This window comes from Peromyscus maniculatus, chromosome 1 (assembly GCF_049852395.1).
Source record: "Peromyscus maniculatus bairdii isolate BWxNUB_F1_BW_parent chromosome 1, HU_Pman_BW_mat_3.1, whole genome shotgun sequence".
Lineage (NCBI taxonomy): Eukaryota > Metazoa > Chordata > Mammalia > Rodentia > Cricetidae > Peromyscus > Peromyscus maniculatus.
In genome coordinates this window covers 66,389,192-66,402,374 of record NC_134852.1, presented here as the reverse complement: position 1 = coordinate 66,402,374, position 13,183 = coordinate 66,389,192, and the positions used below count along the sequence as shown (strand labels likewise).

The 13,183-nt window shown below is 41.3% G+C and overlaps 1 protein-coding gene across 1 annotated transcript in view; it reads right to left on the bottom strand.

Annotated features, from left to right (window-relative positions):
- The window catches only part of Oca2 (OCA2 melanosomal transmembrane protein), a 274,614-nt gene that overhangs the window by 179,295 nt on the left and 82,136 nt on the right, over positions 1-13,183 (bottom strand). Inside the window, exons 12-16 of the mRNA XM_076565552.1 lie at positions 11,965-12,021; positions 9,795-9,919; positions 8,684-8,822; positions 6,230-6,362; positions 4,856-5,003 (exon numbers count right to left, since the gene is read on the bottom strand). Coding sequence (XP_076421667.1) covers positions 4,856-5,003; positions 6,230-6,362; positions 8,684-8,822; positions 9,795-9,919; positions 11,965-12,021 — 602 coding nt within the window. The remainder of the gene's footprint in view (positions 1-4,855; positions 5,004-6,229; positions 6,363-8,683; positions 8,823-9,794; positions 9,920-11,964; positions 12,022-13,183) is intronic.

The window sequence follows — 13,183 nt, the reverse complement described above, 5'->3', positions numbered from 1 at the left end:
CCAAAACTACACAGAGAAACCTTGTCTCAAAACTGCCCCCCCCCAAAAAAATGGAAAAACAAGAACAAACCAAATACAAACCCAGTCAATAGCAAAAAATAATAAAAACCAAAGCAGAAATCAATGAATAACAAAGAAAATGATAAACACAATCAATGAATCTAAGAGTTAGTTCTTTGAGAAGATAAACAAGATTGATAAACCCTTGGCCCAACTAGTCAATAAAAGGGGTAGGGGAGGAGAGGACCCAAATTAACAGAATCAGAAATAAAGAAGGAAACATTGCAACAGACACCAAAGAAATTCAGAATATTATAAGGGACTATTTTAAAACCTGTACTTAATTAAGCTGGAAAACATAAAAGAAATAGATGAATTTCTAGATTCACACTAACCATACAAATTAAACCAAGAAGTCAACAACCTAAACAGTTCATAACAAATGAGGAGAATGATGCGTCTACCACAGAATTCTACTAGACTTTTAATAATCTACATCCAATCCTTCTTATACTATTTTTAAAAATATAGACAGTGAGCACAACAAAACCCTTTCTTCTAAGACAGTGTCACTTTAAAACCAAAACCAGGTAAAACACAGCCAAACAAGAAAACTATAGTTGAATATCCCTGATGAGTATGCACTTTAAAATGCTCAATAAAATACTTGCAAATGGAATACAAACACACTTCAAAAGGATTTTACAACATGACCAAGTTATCTTTCTCCCTGAAATGCAGGGATGGTTCAACATTCACAAGTCTATAAATGCAACAGACCACAGAAGTGGACTTAAATGTAAAAAACACATAATCAATTCAATAAATATAGAAAAGGCCTTGGAAAAATTCAAAACGCTTTCATGATAAAAATCCTAGAGACTGTGGGGCTAGAGAGCACATAATAATAATATCTATATATGAGAGACCCATAGCCAAATTCATCCTAAATGAAGAAAAGCTTGAGGCAACCCCACTGAACTCAGGAACGAGTCAGGGTGTCCACTATTCCCAATCCTTCTCAGCTAACTCGAGTACTAACTCAAGCAATAAGACAAGAGAAGGAAATTAAAGGGATTTAAGTAGGAAAATTATAAGTCAAACTATTTCTATTTACAGAAAACATTATACTATACATTACAGAGTTCAAAAATTCTACCAGAAATCTTCTAGAAATAATAAACAAATTTATCAATGTGTCAGAAAATGGAATAAATTTGTAAAAATTAAAAATATCTTTCAATATAGCAGCAACAAACATACAGAGAAAGAGATCATGAATACACTCCCATTCACAATAGCCCTCCCCAAAATAAAATATTTAGGAATAAGCCTAACCAAAGATATGAAGAACTCCTTCACTGAAAGAGAAAGAGATAGAAGAAGACATAAGAAAAAGGCACCTCAGGCTTATGGACTGATAGAATTAACACTGTAAAAATGACCATTTTACCAAAAGCCATTTATAGATTGAATACAATTCCAATCAAGACTCCATTTCCCCTAAGAACTGAGGCCACAAATGACAAGTGGGACTTCATAAAACTAAAAAGGTTCTGCACAGCTAAAGAACAACCCAGTGAAGAGGAAACTCACAGAATGGGAGAGACTATTTGTCAGCTACACCTATGACAGAAAATTAACATCCAGAATATATGACAAACTCAAAAAGCAAAGAACATTCAAAAAAGAGAGTTCAAAAGAAGGGAAGTATGGCTGAGAAATATCTAAAAAGAGAGAGAGGGGGTTGTAGTAGCTAGCAATTAGGGAAATGAAAATCAAAACAGCTCTGAGATTTCATCTCATCCCAGTCAGAAGGGCAAAGAGTAACAAAACCACCACCACCAAAGGCTGGAGGAGATGTGGGGGAAACGGAGCCCTCGCTCACTGTCAGTGGGACTGCAAACCAGGGCAGCCACTATGGAAATGAGTGTGGAGAATCCTCAAAAAGCTAAAAATGAATCCACCGTTTTATCCATTTGTCCCAACCCTTGGCATATGCCCAAAGGACTCAGTATCCCACTCCACAGGTACTTGCTCTACCATGTTCATTGCTGCTCTAGTCACAATAGAAATGGAAAACAATAGGAAATGGAAACAATCAAAATGCCCTTCAACTGACAAATGGATAACAAAATAAAGTAATATACACTATGGAATTCTATTCAGCTGAAAAAAAAATGATGACATTTGAAGGTAAATGGATGGAACTAGAAAAGATCATCTTGAGTGAGGTAAATGAGATCCAGAAAGACAAATACATGTTCTTGCTCATCTGAGGCTTCTAGCTCTAAATCTTCAGATGTTGACTATACACATCCTTGAGTAACTGTAGAAACTAGGAAAGCAAATGGAAGCATTGCCTGGGTAGGAGATTGGGGGAGCAATAGAGAGGAAAATACCAGGGTACAAGTGATTTAATTGTGGAAATGGGAAAGGGGAGTTCTAACAAGGTAGAGGGAAAGATAAATACAGAAGGGGAATGTGGGTAAAATACAGTAAGCATGTCTGGAAAATCATACTATTAACTATCTACCTTTAAAAAACTATAATACATGACAGTCTGTATAAATATGCATAGTGTAAATGAAATTACCTTATCTTGGCTGACAATGCTTCCTCAAGAGCCAAAGACCACTGAACAAAAACCCAACATCAGCTATGATAAACCGTCTTTGGAGCTGTTGGTCAGAGTTGTCCAAGAAATGCCCAAAACATTACAGGTTATCATTCTTACCCTTGGTTACCCCACAGAAGAGGAAAGTAAGTCCCTAGAGCTGAAGACATTATGCACTTCACAGTCAGGGCTCAGAGGCCTCTGAGCTGGAACTAACCTGAGTGTTTCTCCTTGAGGAATGCTTTCAGAAGGCACCATGAATGCTTCCAAAGGAGGGAGGCAATCAACACTTCTATCCAGCTGTGATACTGCCTATGAATGACGGCAATGACCAGCATGGCATGATAACCCTCATAGTGGTAGAGTAGTGGCACACATATCTTGGCAATAACCAAAAGCTCTCTAATTGAACTTCAAACCTTCTCTACAAGACAGAAATCATGTCAGTACTGGAAATATCACCAATTACCAAGAGCTAGTGAAGTCAATGGATGTTGAAGGAGAACCTGCAAACCACCACTTTACTAAGTTAGCACAATCCCTAACTACATTCAAAATTTTGTCCTTATAGCTACAGACAAATGTAGGACTCATCCCTCATCAAGGAAATTTCTCTGTGCAACAGACACTGACCATAACAGAGAATAACAACCCATCAAATTCAGGGATCTGTGGAATCCAGTCCCAGTGGACACCTCTACAAAACAACTCTTGCACCCAGAGGGCATTGCAGAAGAAGGGGTAGAAACACTGTAAGAATCAGAGGATTAGGGACTTTGCTATGAGAACGTGTCTTCCAGTAACATCACAAGAAACACCCGTAGAGTCTCACCTACATGACTGCCTAAACATGAGCAGAACAAGAAGGCCACAATAGGCATGCTTACATGGACAAGTGAAAGACCACCAGGCCTGAACCCTACATAAAAAACTACAGGCAAGTGAACTCTGAGAATAGAAAAACACAATCTCTCCAAGAAAGCACAAACCAACTGATTACCCAATACCAAATAGTCATCCATGAAAACATGCATACAATAAACATTATACAGACTGAGCAAGTTATACTTAGGAATATGAGTGAATGTACATATACATATATTCGTGTGGCTAAAATTAATAAAAAAATACACCAAGAATTTTTAAAGATAGTGAGGAAGGGTACATGGGAGGGTTTGGAGGGAGGAAACGGAAAGAAAAAAATTATGTATTTATTTTATAAAATTTATTTTTATTTTTTGGCATTGGTGGTTTCCCTGCATGTATGTCTATGTGAGGGTGTCCGATCCCCTGGAGCTAGAGTCACAGACCGTAATGAGCTGCCATGTGGGTGCTGGGAATTGAACCCGTGTCCTCTGGAAGAACAGCTAATGCTCTTAACCACTTGAGCCATCTCTCTACCCCCTAGATGTATTTATATTATAATCTCAAGGGTTGAAGAGATGGCTCAGCCCTTAAAAGCTAGGCTCACAACCAATAATATATCAAAAATTATATATATTTATATAAAGATTGTGGGATTTTTAAACTTATACTATGTTTTTTGCTGTAATAGTAACATGAGATATTGGAAATAACAGGGAAAGGTTATGGTTTAACAGCGATGCGTTTGTGTGTCAAATTGACAAGGAGGATCAGTTATACTGGTTAGTGTTTGCCAGCTTGACACTAACTAGAGTCATTTGGGCTGATGGCTCCTTAAGTGAAAACATGCCTCCTCCAGATTGCCTGTAGGCAAGACTGCAGGGCATCTTCTTGATTAATGATTGATATGGGAATGTCACCTCATTGTGAGGAGTATCACCCTGGAAGGCAGTTCTGGGTTGTTAAAAAAAAAAAAAAAAAAAAAAAACAAGCTGGGTGAACAATAGAAAGCATCCCTCCATGGACTCACTTTCACTTTCTGCCTTGGGCACCTGCCCTGAATTCTCTCAGTGATGTAAGCTGTGCGATGAACTAACCCTTTCCTCCTCAGCTTGCTTTGAGGCATGGTGTCTATTACAGCAAAAGCAAGAAAACTGGCACAGACTGTAAGCCCAAACAAACCCTTCCTTCTGTAAGTCACTACGGTGTTTAATCATAGCAACAGAAAATCAAGTTTTGATCAAAAATCTTTTTAACTCACTTGAGTATCATGACTTTTGAGTGCAATGGAATATGTCCCTCACACAATGCCACCATTAAGCACAATCTGTAAGGAGCCCCTGGTATAAATCCAAGTAGAATCGCACGCGGTACCTGTGGAAAGAACGCAACCTTTGGGCCAGCAGGTGCTCCAGGGCCAGCACTTTCTCCAGCAGTAGGCCACGCACCGCTGTCTCCTCGCGGCTGGCCGGATTGATGCGCTGCGCAGTCAAACGCCAGACGTGAATCTCATGCTTCAGTTCTGTAGAGAAATAAGGGCATGGCACTGAGTCTCTCCCACCCTCGGACACCAGCCAATGCCCCCACTGCTCACCACGCACCAACAGTGTGCAGCCATCTTCCACACAAGAGTGTGCACCACAACAAGAGCTGTGAGGGTGGAACCAGATGATAGAGCTGAACTCTGAAGGTCATCATGGGAGCAAGAAAAGCCATTTCAACCCTGCCTGAAGAATAAAGTCCTTTCTCAAACAATACCTTTTCAATTCATTTATTAACTTATTATTGTTGTGCTTCTGTTTGAGCAATGTCTTAACTCTAGGACTCAACAACCCTAGCTCATTCTCACTGGCCCTGCATTCAACCAAAAATCTGAACATTGCTGCTGCGGTTTTAATACAGTTTGCCCTAGTTTCTCGGCTGTTTAGCTAAAAGCAAGTGTATCTGGCTTGTCCTCTCCAAACTATGTGCCATGCTGTGATAGAGCAAAGAAGTCTCACCAGCTGTTGAAACCATGCTCATGGACTTTCTGTCTCCTGGACAGGAAGCTATTATAAATGAGCCTCTAACTTTTAGCTTGCTCCGGCTGTGGTAGTTATAGCAACACAAATGAACTCAGCCAATTGCCCAGGCTTTGAATGGTTTCAGAAACAGAGTTCTTGAATAACAGCAGAATGGGTGTGACTCGTGGGCAGCCATGCATGGTACCTCTAGAGGGTATCTGGTAAGAGAATGGGAGGGAGGAACGCATTCCCTCTCCTATCCCTCATGAGCTCATATGTCACACATGAGAGACAAGGAATCATTTGGTGAAATGCTGGCCGGAAAGGAGCAAACAGCGTTTTCACTCATCATTGAATTCAGACACCTCCTGATAGTGAACAGGAGAGAGATGGTTTACCATCCACTGCTTTCTAAGATAGTAAGATATTTTATGAGGCTTACATTTAACCTCTATTTTACAGTTTTATATATGTGTGAGGAAAAGGCCAAGATAGCAGATTAAAAAGCAAGCCAGCTTTTATCAGTGCTCAGGAGACTCAGACTGAAGCAGCTGGAGAGCAGCTTACTGGACAAGTTGGAGGTAGCTATGGACTTTGTTCCTAAGCATGCAGCATCCCGAGAGCAAATACCTTCCTGGTGATCCAATGGGAGAGTGCCCCCCTCTTGCTCACAGAGCGTCCCCCTGGGGCTGGGGGAGAATACTACAATAAAGAGTCTGCAGCTCGGAAAGATGCTCATACCTACCGACAATCTCACTAGGCTCTTTGTTATAAAGCTTTTTGTTCCAGTACAGGAGTCTGAGGAGTGGAAAGGAGACCAGGAGAACGAAGCAAATCCCAAGGAACATGTGCGCTGTGAAACCAGCGAAGTCCAGGCCCTGGAAGAGCAAAGGAGCGGCACATGATATGTTGGCCTTAGGGAGGGCTGAGGCAGGGTGTGAACTGGAAACAACGGGGGCTCTGGTAACCTTGGACAAGAGTCCTGCAGCCAAACGCTGATGCTTAGTAAGTCTGAAATTGTTGTTGGTTGTTTTGGTTTTGGTTTGGTTTGGTTTTTACCAGACAGGGTTTCTCTGTATGGCCTTGGCTGTCCTGGAACTTCATTTGTATATCAGGCTGGCCTCATACTTGCAGAGATCCACCTGCCTCTGCCTTCCGGGTGCTGGGATTAATGGCGTGCGCTGCCATCACCACCTGGCTGAATAAAGTCTTTTTATATGTTTTGTATTTTTGAAAAAATAGTGCTTATATCGATTACAAGCCACCTTAGAAGGTGGCAATCACAAAAATAGACAATCACAACTAGCTCCTAACTAGGTTTAGTCTATCTTCATCACAGGGCTAATGTGTTGCCCTAGGATGAATAGAGGTCAAAATTGAATAATGTGACCATATATATTCACTTATTTAATGGTTAATTTTTTAATATTTGACTGAAGTACCTGCTGTGTATTGGAAGAGGCATCCTCTGGTTGTAAGGTACAGTATTCCCACCTTTTGGACACTACAGCATCTGCACAGAGCAGTAGAACCAGCTACAAGAACCCCAGGGAGGCAGCCTCTCCCTTCCTTCCTGCTTTCTCTGCCTGCCTGTGGGGCTCTGTGTCATGGTCATCTGTTGGATATGCTTCATTTTTGGTAAAAATCATCCTTGTTAGAGGATAAGTCAACAACATTCTTGGTTAATTTTGCTCTATATTTTGTTCTTTTATGTGCGTTTTTAAGCAAATATGCACGATATCTTTTAGCCCTCAGTAGGACAGATGAGACCCTGAAGATTATCAACTATGAAAATTCAAGTGGCTTCCATGAATAACTAGTACCATGAAAGGGGGGGTCAAGGGTACCACAGTATTGTGGGGCACTGGGATCTCAGAGATTGAAGGATCTTGGCAGGAAGGGTCCGATCACAAAGGAAACAGAAGTCCAGCTCTGCCGGGAGACAAGCTCACATAGGTAAAGGTAGAAAGCCCCCAGGCTGTCAGAAAGCCACCTTCCAACACCTCTCACTACATAGCTCAGGCTATGCCCCAACCTCCCAAGTAATGGTGTCGCAGGTGTGTGTCACCAAACTTCACTCAGAGCTCACCACGTTCTGGCAGTTCTTCAGTCGGAACACTACCTTGAACAAGAACTTTAGAGTTATCTATAGAATTCATACCCCAGATGTCTGATTGAAAGATAGTTTTAGGTGTTCATGAAAATGTTTTAATTTCCTTTAAAACCAGAAGAAGAAAATAAAATGAGCCCGGGGTGCTGAAAAGATGGATCAGTGCTTAAGAGCACGGACTGCTCTTGCAGAAGACCCAGATTTTTTCTCCCAGCACCCCATGGTGGCTCACAACTGTCCAGTTACAGGTGACAGACTGCCCTCTTCTATCCAGGGCACTGGAAACCTCTTCTAACCTCTGTGGGCACCACAGACATACATGCAGGCAAAAACACCCATACACATAAAATAAAAAACAAACACTAAAATGTTTAATAAGCCTAAGAAAGTGACTTACAGTCCATTTGCCTTTAAAGCAACCAGGTCATAAAACAAGTGGTTAGTTTTAGCAAATACAGCCTGAGGAGAGCAGAGTTCTGTATCCTGAGTTACTCTGGATCTGTTCAGAATGTAAGCCCCGAAGTCTTCTCCCATTGGAAGTGGTGGGACAATTAAAGAAAGGGGGGATGAGTTGAAAAATGAAGAGAGAAGAGTGAATGAGGCCAGAGACAAGCACAGCAAAGCAACAGGGAGTTGCTAGAAGAGTTCCACAGGCGAACACAAGCAACAGAAAGGCCAAACAGAAAAAACCCAAACTGATAATTTTCAGAAACAGCAGGAGCAGACACAGCATGTGGTGGGATGCTGATGCTTTCCCGGGCCTATTAGACACGTGTGTCTGGAACTCCTTGCCACTGTTACAGCCCTTTGTAATTTCCTAGACATTTCTCCTTGATGTTCTCAGCAACAAAACCACCTCCCATCGCACTAATATCAACATGGCTCCTAAATGCAGTCCTTTCACCTCGCAGGGTGCCTTTCTTTCCTCTCCTCTCCTACTTCTAATCTTTTACTTATGATCAATGGTATGCACTGTAAATAGATGGCAGCAGGAACCTCAGTTCATAGCAGTTAAGTAAAGGATATTGCATAGAGTGCTCAGTTGAATTGTGAATTTCCTGAAAGCAACCCTACTGTGCTATTACTTACCATTTTTCTCAACTCCTGGTTGGAAACAATGATGACATTTGGTGGGTCCCCAATGGCAGTGGCAGCTCCTCCGATGTTTGTGAAGATCACTTCTGCAATCAGGACTTGTCTTGGATCGAGATTGAGCACCTCACATAACCTATCGTGAATGTAAGAAAGTGATAAGGCCTGTCTGCAACCCAGGCGTTTAAAGCACTTGCTTGTACAAGGAAGGCACATTCAGGCACACGTACATGCACACACAGTCTGTGGGAAGAGTAATGCAGGCAATGAACAGCAGCAGCAACATCCTTGGGTACCACTAATTATAAGGATTCCTCTAAGTTAACACACCAGAGTCTGAGCTATCCAAGTGATGATGTGCTTTCTGCCTGCTCAGGCTGGAGGGAGTACTATGCTCTGTGTGTAGGACCCCAGTAAAGGGAAGGATCTGGAGCAGGTGAATGGGCACTGGCTATCAGATGCCTTGAATCTGATGTGGTGGCTCATCAAAAATCACCAGCAATAACACTAAGCTTGCTGACTTAGTTCCTTATCTGTCTTCCTCTTTTCTGAAGAGACCCTTAACACATTGTGTGTGTGTGTGTGTGTGTGTGTGTGTGTGTGTGTGTGTGTGTGTGTCCTTTCTTTGAATTACTATCTTAATTACCTCTTCCTTGACTGTGGACCTCTACCTGGGCTGTATGAGATTTGCCCTGGGATCTTTGGACGCCCCACAACCCTGATCAGCTGAAGACTAAGCCCTAGGAGGAGGTGGAAGATGCAAATGTAGGAATTCATGAGCAAAAACTCCTGTTATCTGATGATCTACATGAATGGCTTGCCTGTGTCCCCCACAACAGTATATCTCCTAGAAAGCAATGCTCATGTCTTCCAACTTCTCATGGTATTTCTGAGCTATGCTGAGACCTGTACCTGTCTAGAGTTCTGTAGTCACACAAGCCAGAACCAGCCGGGCTGGAAGTTCATGACCTGTACTCCAGTGAAAGATGGATACTATCCCTTGCCTTTTTGTAGATGTGAGGAAGGAACCTTGAGCCAGGTGGTACAACCTGAACACAAATCTGCCCCAAACCTATCTTAATTTCCTTGTTGGGAATGTTCTACACACCTTATGGTGACGGGGGTAAAAAGGAGCATTGTGGTAACATTGTCTAAGAAGGCAGAAAGGACGGCAGCAATGAGACAAAGCATGATGATCATGGCCCACACTCTTCCTCGAGAAAGTTGATATGCCTAGGATATACATACAGGAAGGAACAAGCCAAAATCAGTACATTCATACATTAGAAGCTGTGTTTTCACTAATGACTCTAAGATATCTAAATTCTCATTTAGAGTTTGCAGTTTTGTTGAAGAAGTTATTTTTAAAAAGAAAATTTCAATCCCAAAACTAAAGTAAAGGTCAGCACCAGCCTTTACAGTAGTAGAGTATGCCAAGGTCTCCTCGCCCACCAGGTCATGGTACGATCTCCCCTCACTATGCATGGAAGGGTCAGTCCAAATCTTCAGACCTGCTGAGTGTCCAGGGTTTCAGTTAAAATGCAAAGCCCAACCACAATGAGTTACCATTTCACACCTGTTAGAATTTTTATTTTAAAAAATAAAAGGTAACAGGGGTGGCGATATGTGTCAGCAGCAGATCGTTTGGTTAGCATGTGTGAGGTCCAAGGTTCAATCCCCGGCACCAAATAAAGCAGGTGTGGTGGCTCAGGTCTGTCATGCCAGCAGTGGGGAGATGGAAGTAGGCCATCCTCAGCAACACAGTGAGTTGGAGGCCAGACTGCGTTAAGTGAAGCCCTGTTTAAAAACAGAGAGGAGGCAGAGGTGAAAGAGAAAAAGCATGGGGAAAGATTAAGAAGAAAAGGAATCCTCCCAGACTGGTGTAAAATCATTATGGAAAATAGTACAGAGTTTCTAAACTAAACTAAAAAATGTACATAGTAAAGAGACGGACACCTGCACCATGTTTATCAGAGAACTCTTCCAAGACATGGGGCCCACCTAAGTGTTTGTCAGCAGATGAAGACAACATGGTCATAAACATCAGGAAATACTATTCACCCAGGCAATCTTCACATTTTCAACAACGGTTTAACATATATAATAATGGTTGGAGGGCATTGTTTTAAGTATGCTAAGCCAGGCACACACATACAAATGCCAGATGATTCCGTTTCTATATGGAATCCAAGAAAACTGATCCCATAGAAGCAGAGAGTAAGGATAGAGGCTACGAGGTTGGGAGGGAGAGAACAGAGAGATTCCAGTTAACTACTACACAGGCAGGGTGACTACATTTAATGTAATGTTTATTTCAAAATAACTTAAAAAGTGAATTTCAAGCCGGGTGTAGTGGCTCACACCTTTAATCCCAGCACTTGGAGGCTGAGGGAGGCAGATCTCTGTGAGTTGAGGCCAGCCTGGTCTACATAGAGAGTTCCAGGACAGCCAGAGCTATGTAGAGAGACCCTGTCTCAAAAACAAAAACAAAAACAAAAAATAAATTTCAAATATGTCGCCATAAAATATAATATGTAAGGATAGGATAGTTGGCTTGATTTAATCATGACACATTGTGTGCATGTACAGTGAAACATCATACTATACTCCCCAAACATACACAATTACCATTTGTCAATCAAATAATAATAATTATAAGTTTAAAAAACGAAGACCTTTAAGGAGTTAGCATGTTAGCCCCATGATGGAACATGTGCTGAGCATATTGTTCAATCCCCAGCATAAGTAAATAAATACAGTCTACATGAGATTAAAACAACAAGAAAAAAATGGCTTTCCCAAATTTAAAAACCAGGACTGTATATGTCTTGAAAGTGAGCATTGAAATTGTGTCCCCAAATGCAATCAGAAGCTGATGGCCTGAAATATGCAGACTCTTGAGTGTAAAGTGCATTTTGATGTATAGCCATAACCAGCCAATTCAAACGCTGTTGCACAAATGTTCAGGGAGAGCACTATTTGCCTCTTCATTTAAAGAGAGCTCCCTCTTCATTTAAATGTGGAGAAGCTAGATGTGCTGTGCTGAGTCAGGCTTAGCATGGCAATTATACCCAGGCTTCTGGAGGCCATTCTGAAAGGAGGATGGAATTTTAAATATTTTAATTTACTAAATGTATAATATAGGAATAATAAATAGTATTATTCAGTTAGTGAATGTTAGTATTGACTACATTTGTACTTACATTGCTTTGATTATATATAAATAAGTTTTTTATGCTTATTATTTATTTAGTGTATGACCATCAAATTATGCCTACCTTTACAGCACAGTAATCAAAAAATCCCGTTTCTGAAAATATGGCTACTAAGATCATCTATAAGAGAAAGAGAAAAAGTAGGTAGCAAGATTTTGTTTGTTTGTTTGTTTTTTAGCAGAAGAGCATATTGGAGCAATGTCATAATGACCCCATCATGAGTCTGAGCTCTGCTTCCTGACAGCTGCCTCAAGAGCAGCTTTGTCTCCTTAGATGCCTGTCACTTCGGTTATCCACCTGTCCAGAGCCGGGCGGTGATGGCGCAGCCCTTTAATCCCAGCACTCAGGAGGCAGAGGCAGTGGATCTCTGTGAGTTCAGCCTGGTCTACAGAGCAAGTTAGCCACATGTCCATTACTTCAGTGATCCACATACCAACTCCCTGAGCAGAACCTCTTACAGATGGTTTTGCATGTATATTCCTACCCTGGGTATTGTTCTAAGACACGTTATTAACCCATCTAACCCTAACAACAGACATAAAGTGTTGTCTTTACTCATTTTATAGACCAAAGAGACAGATGGCTTGACCAGTCTTGAAGATAGAAGAAGGGAAGGCCATAGGCCAGCAGGTGGGCTTTGGACCTAATTGCCCCCATGAACAGTGCTGAGACATTTAATAACTTTAAATAAATAGCTTTTAAGCTGTATCGAATTTGGGGTTTTAACAAAATGAAACTAATTTATTTTTTCTCACAAATCTGATGACATGGACAAGCTGGACCATTGGTACTACTGAAATGACTGACCTCCAGTCCTATGCGCTCTTAGAATGCTTACCTGTGTTTCTACCGATGACAAGTGATGAGAACCGCCATCCCATGCACTGACAGAAATAGTGCCCATGCAGTCTGTGTTTAATTAACCAGAAATTCCAGCAAGCCTGAACTTACTACAACGTTTCCTATTTTACAAGAAATGGAATAACATTCCATTTCTTCAGGTTTTTTTCTTTCTTTCTTTCTTTTTTTTTTAAGTTGTAGCTATTTGATATGGCTCCCTTTTTTTATTTAGATGCTTAAACCCAATCTTCTTCCCAGGGTCAACACAGAAGTTGGTTCCTCCATGAAGTTCAAGATCAGTGCCCAGCCCCACCCCGCCTCGCTCACCTCCACATTACTACATGTTGAATTTGGAATGAGAAAGTGCAGGTTCAAGCCCTCAATAAAGTGTGCCTGATTTCCCATCCTGCATTTCAAGTTTCTCACTTCACCTCTGGATGTT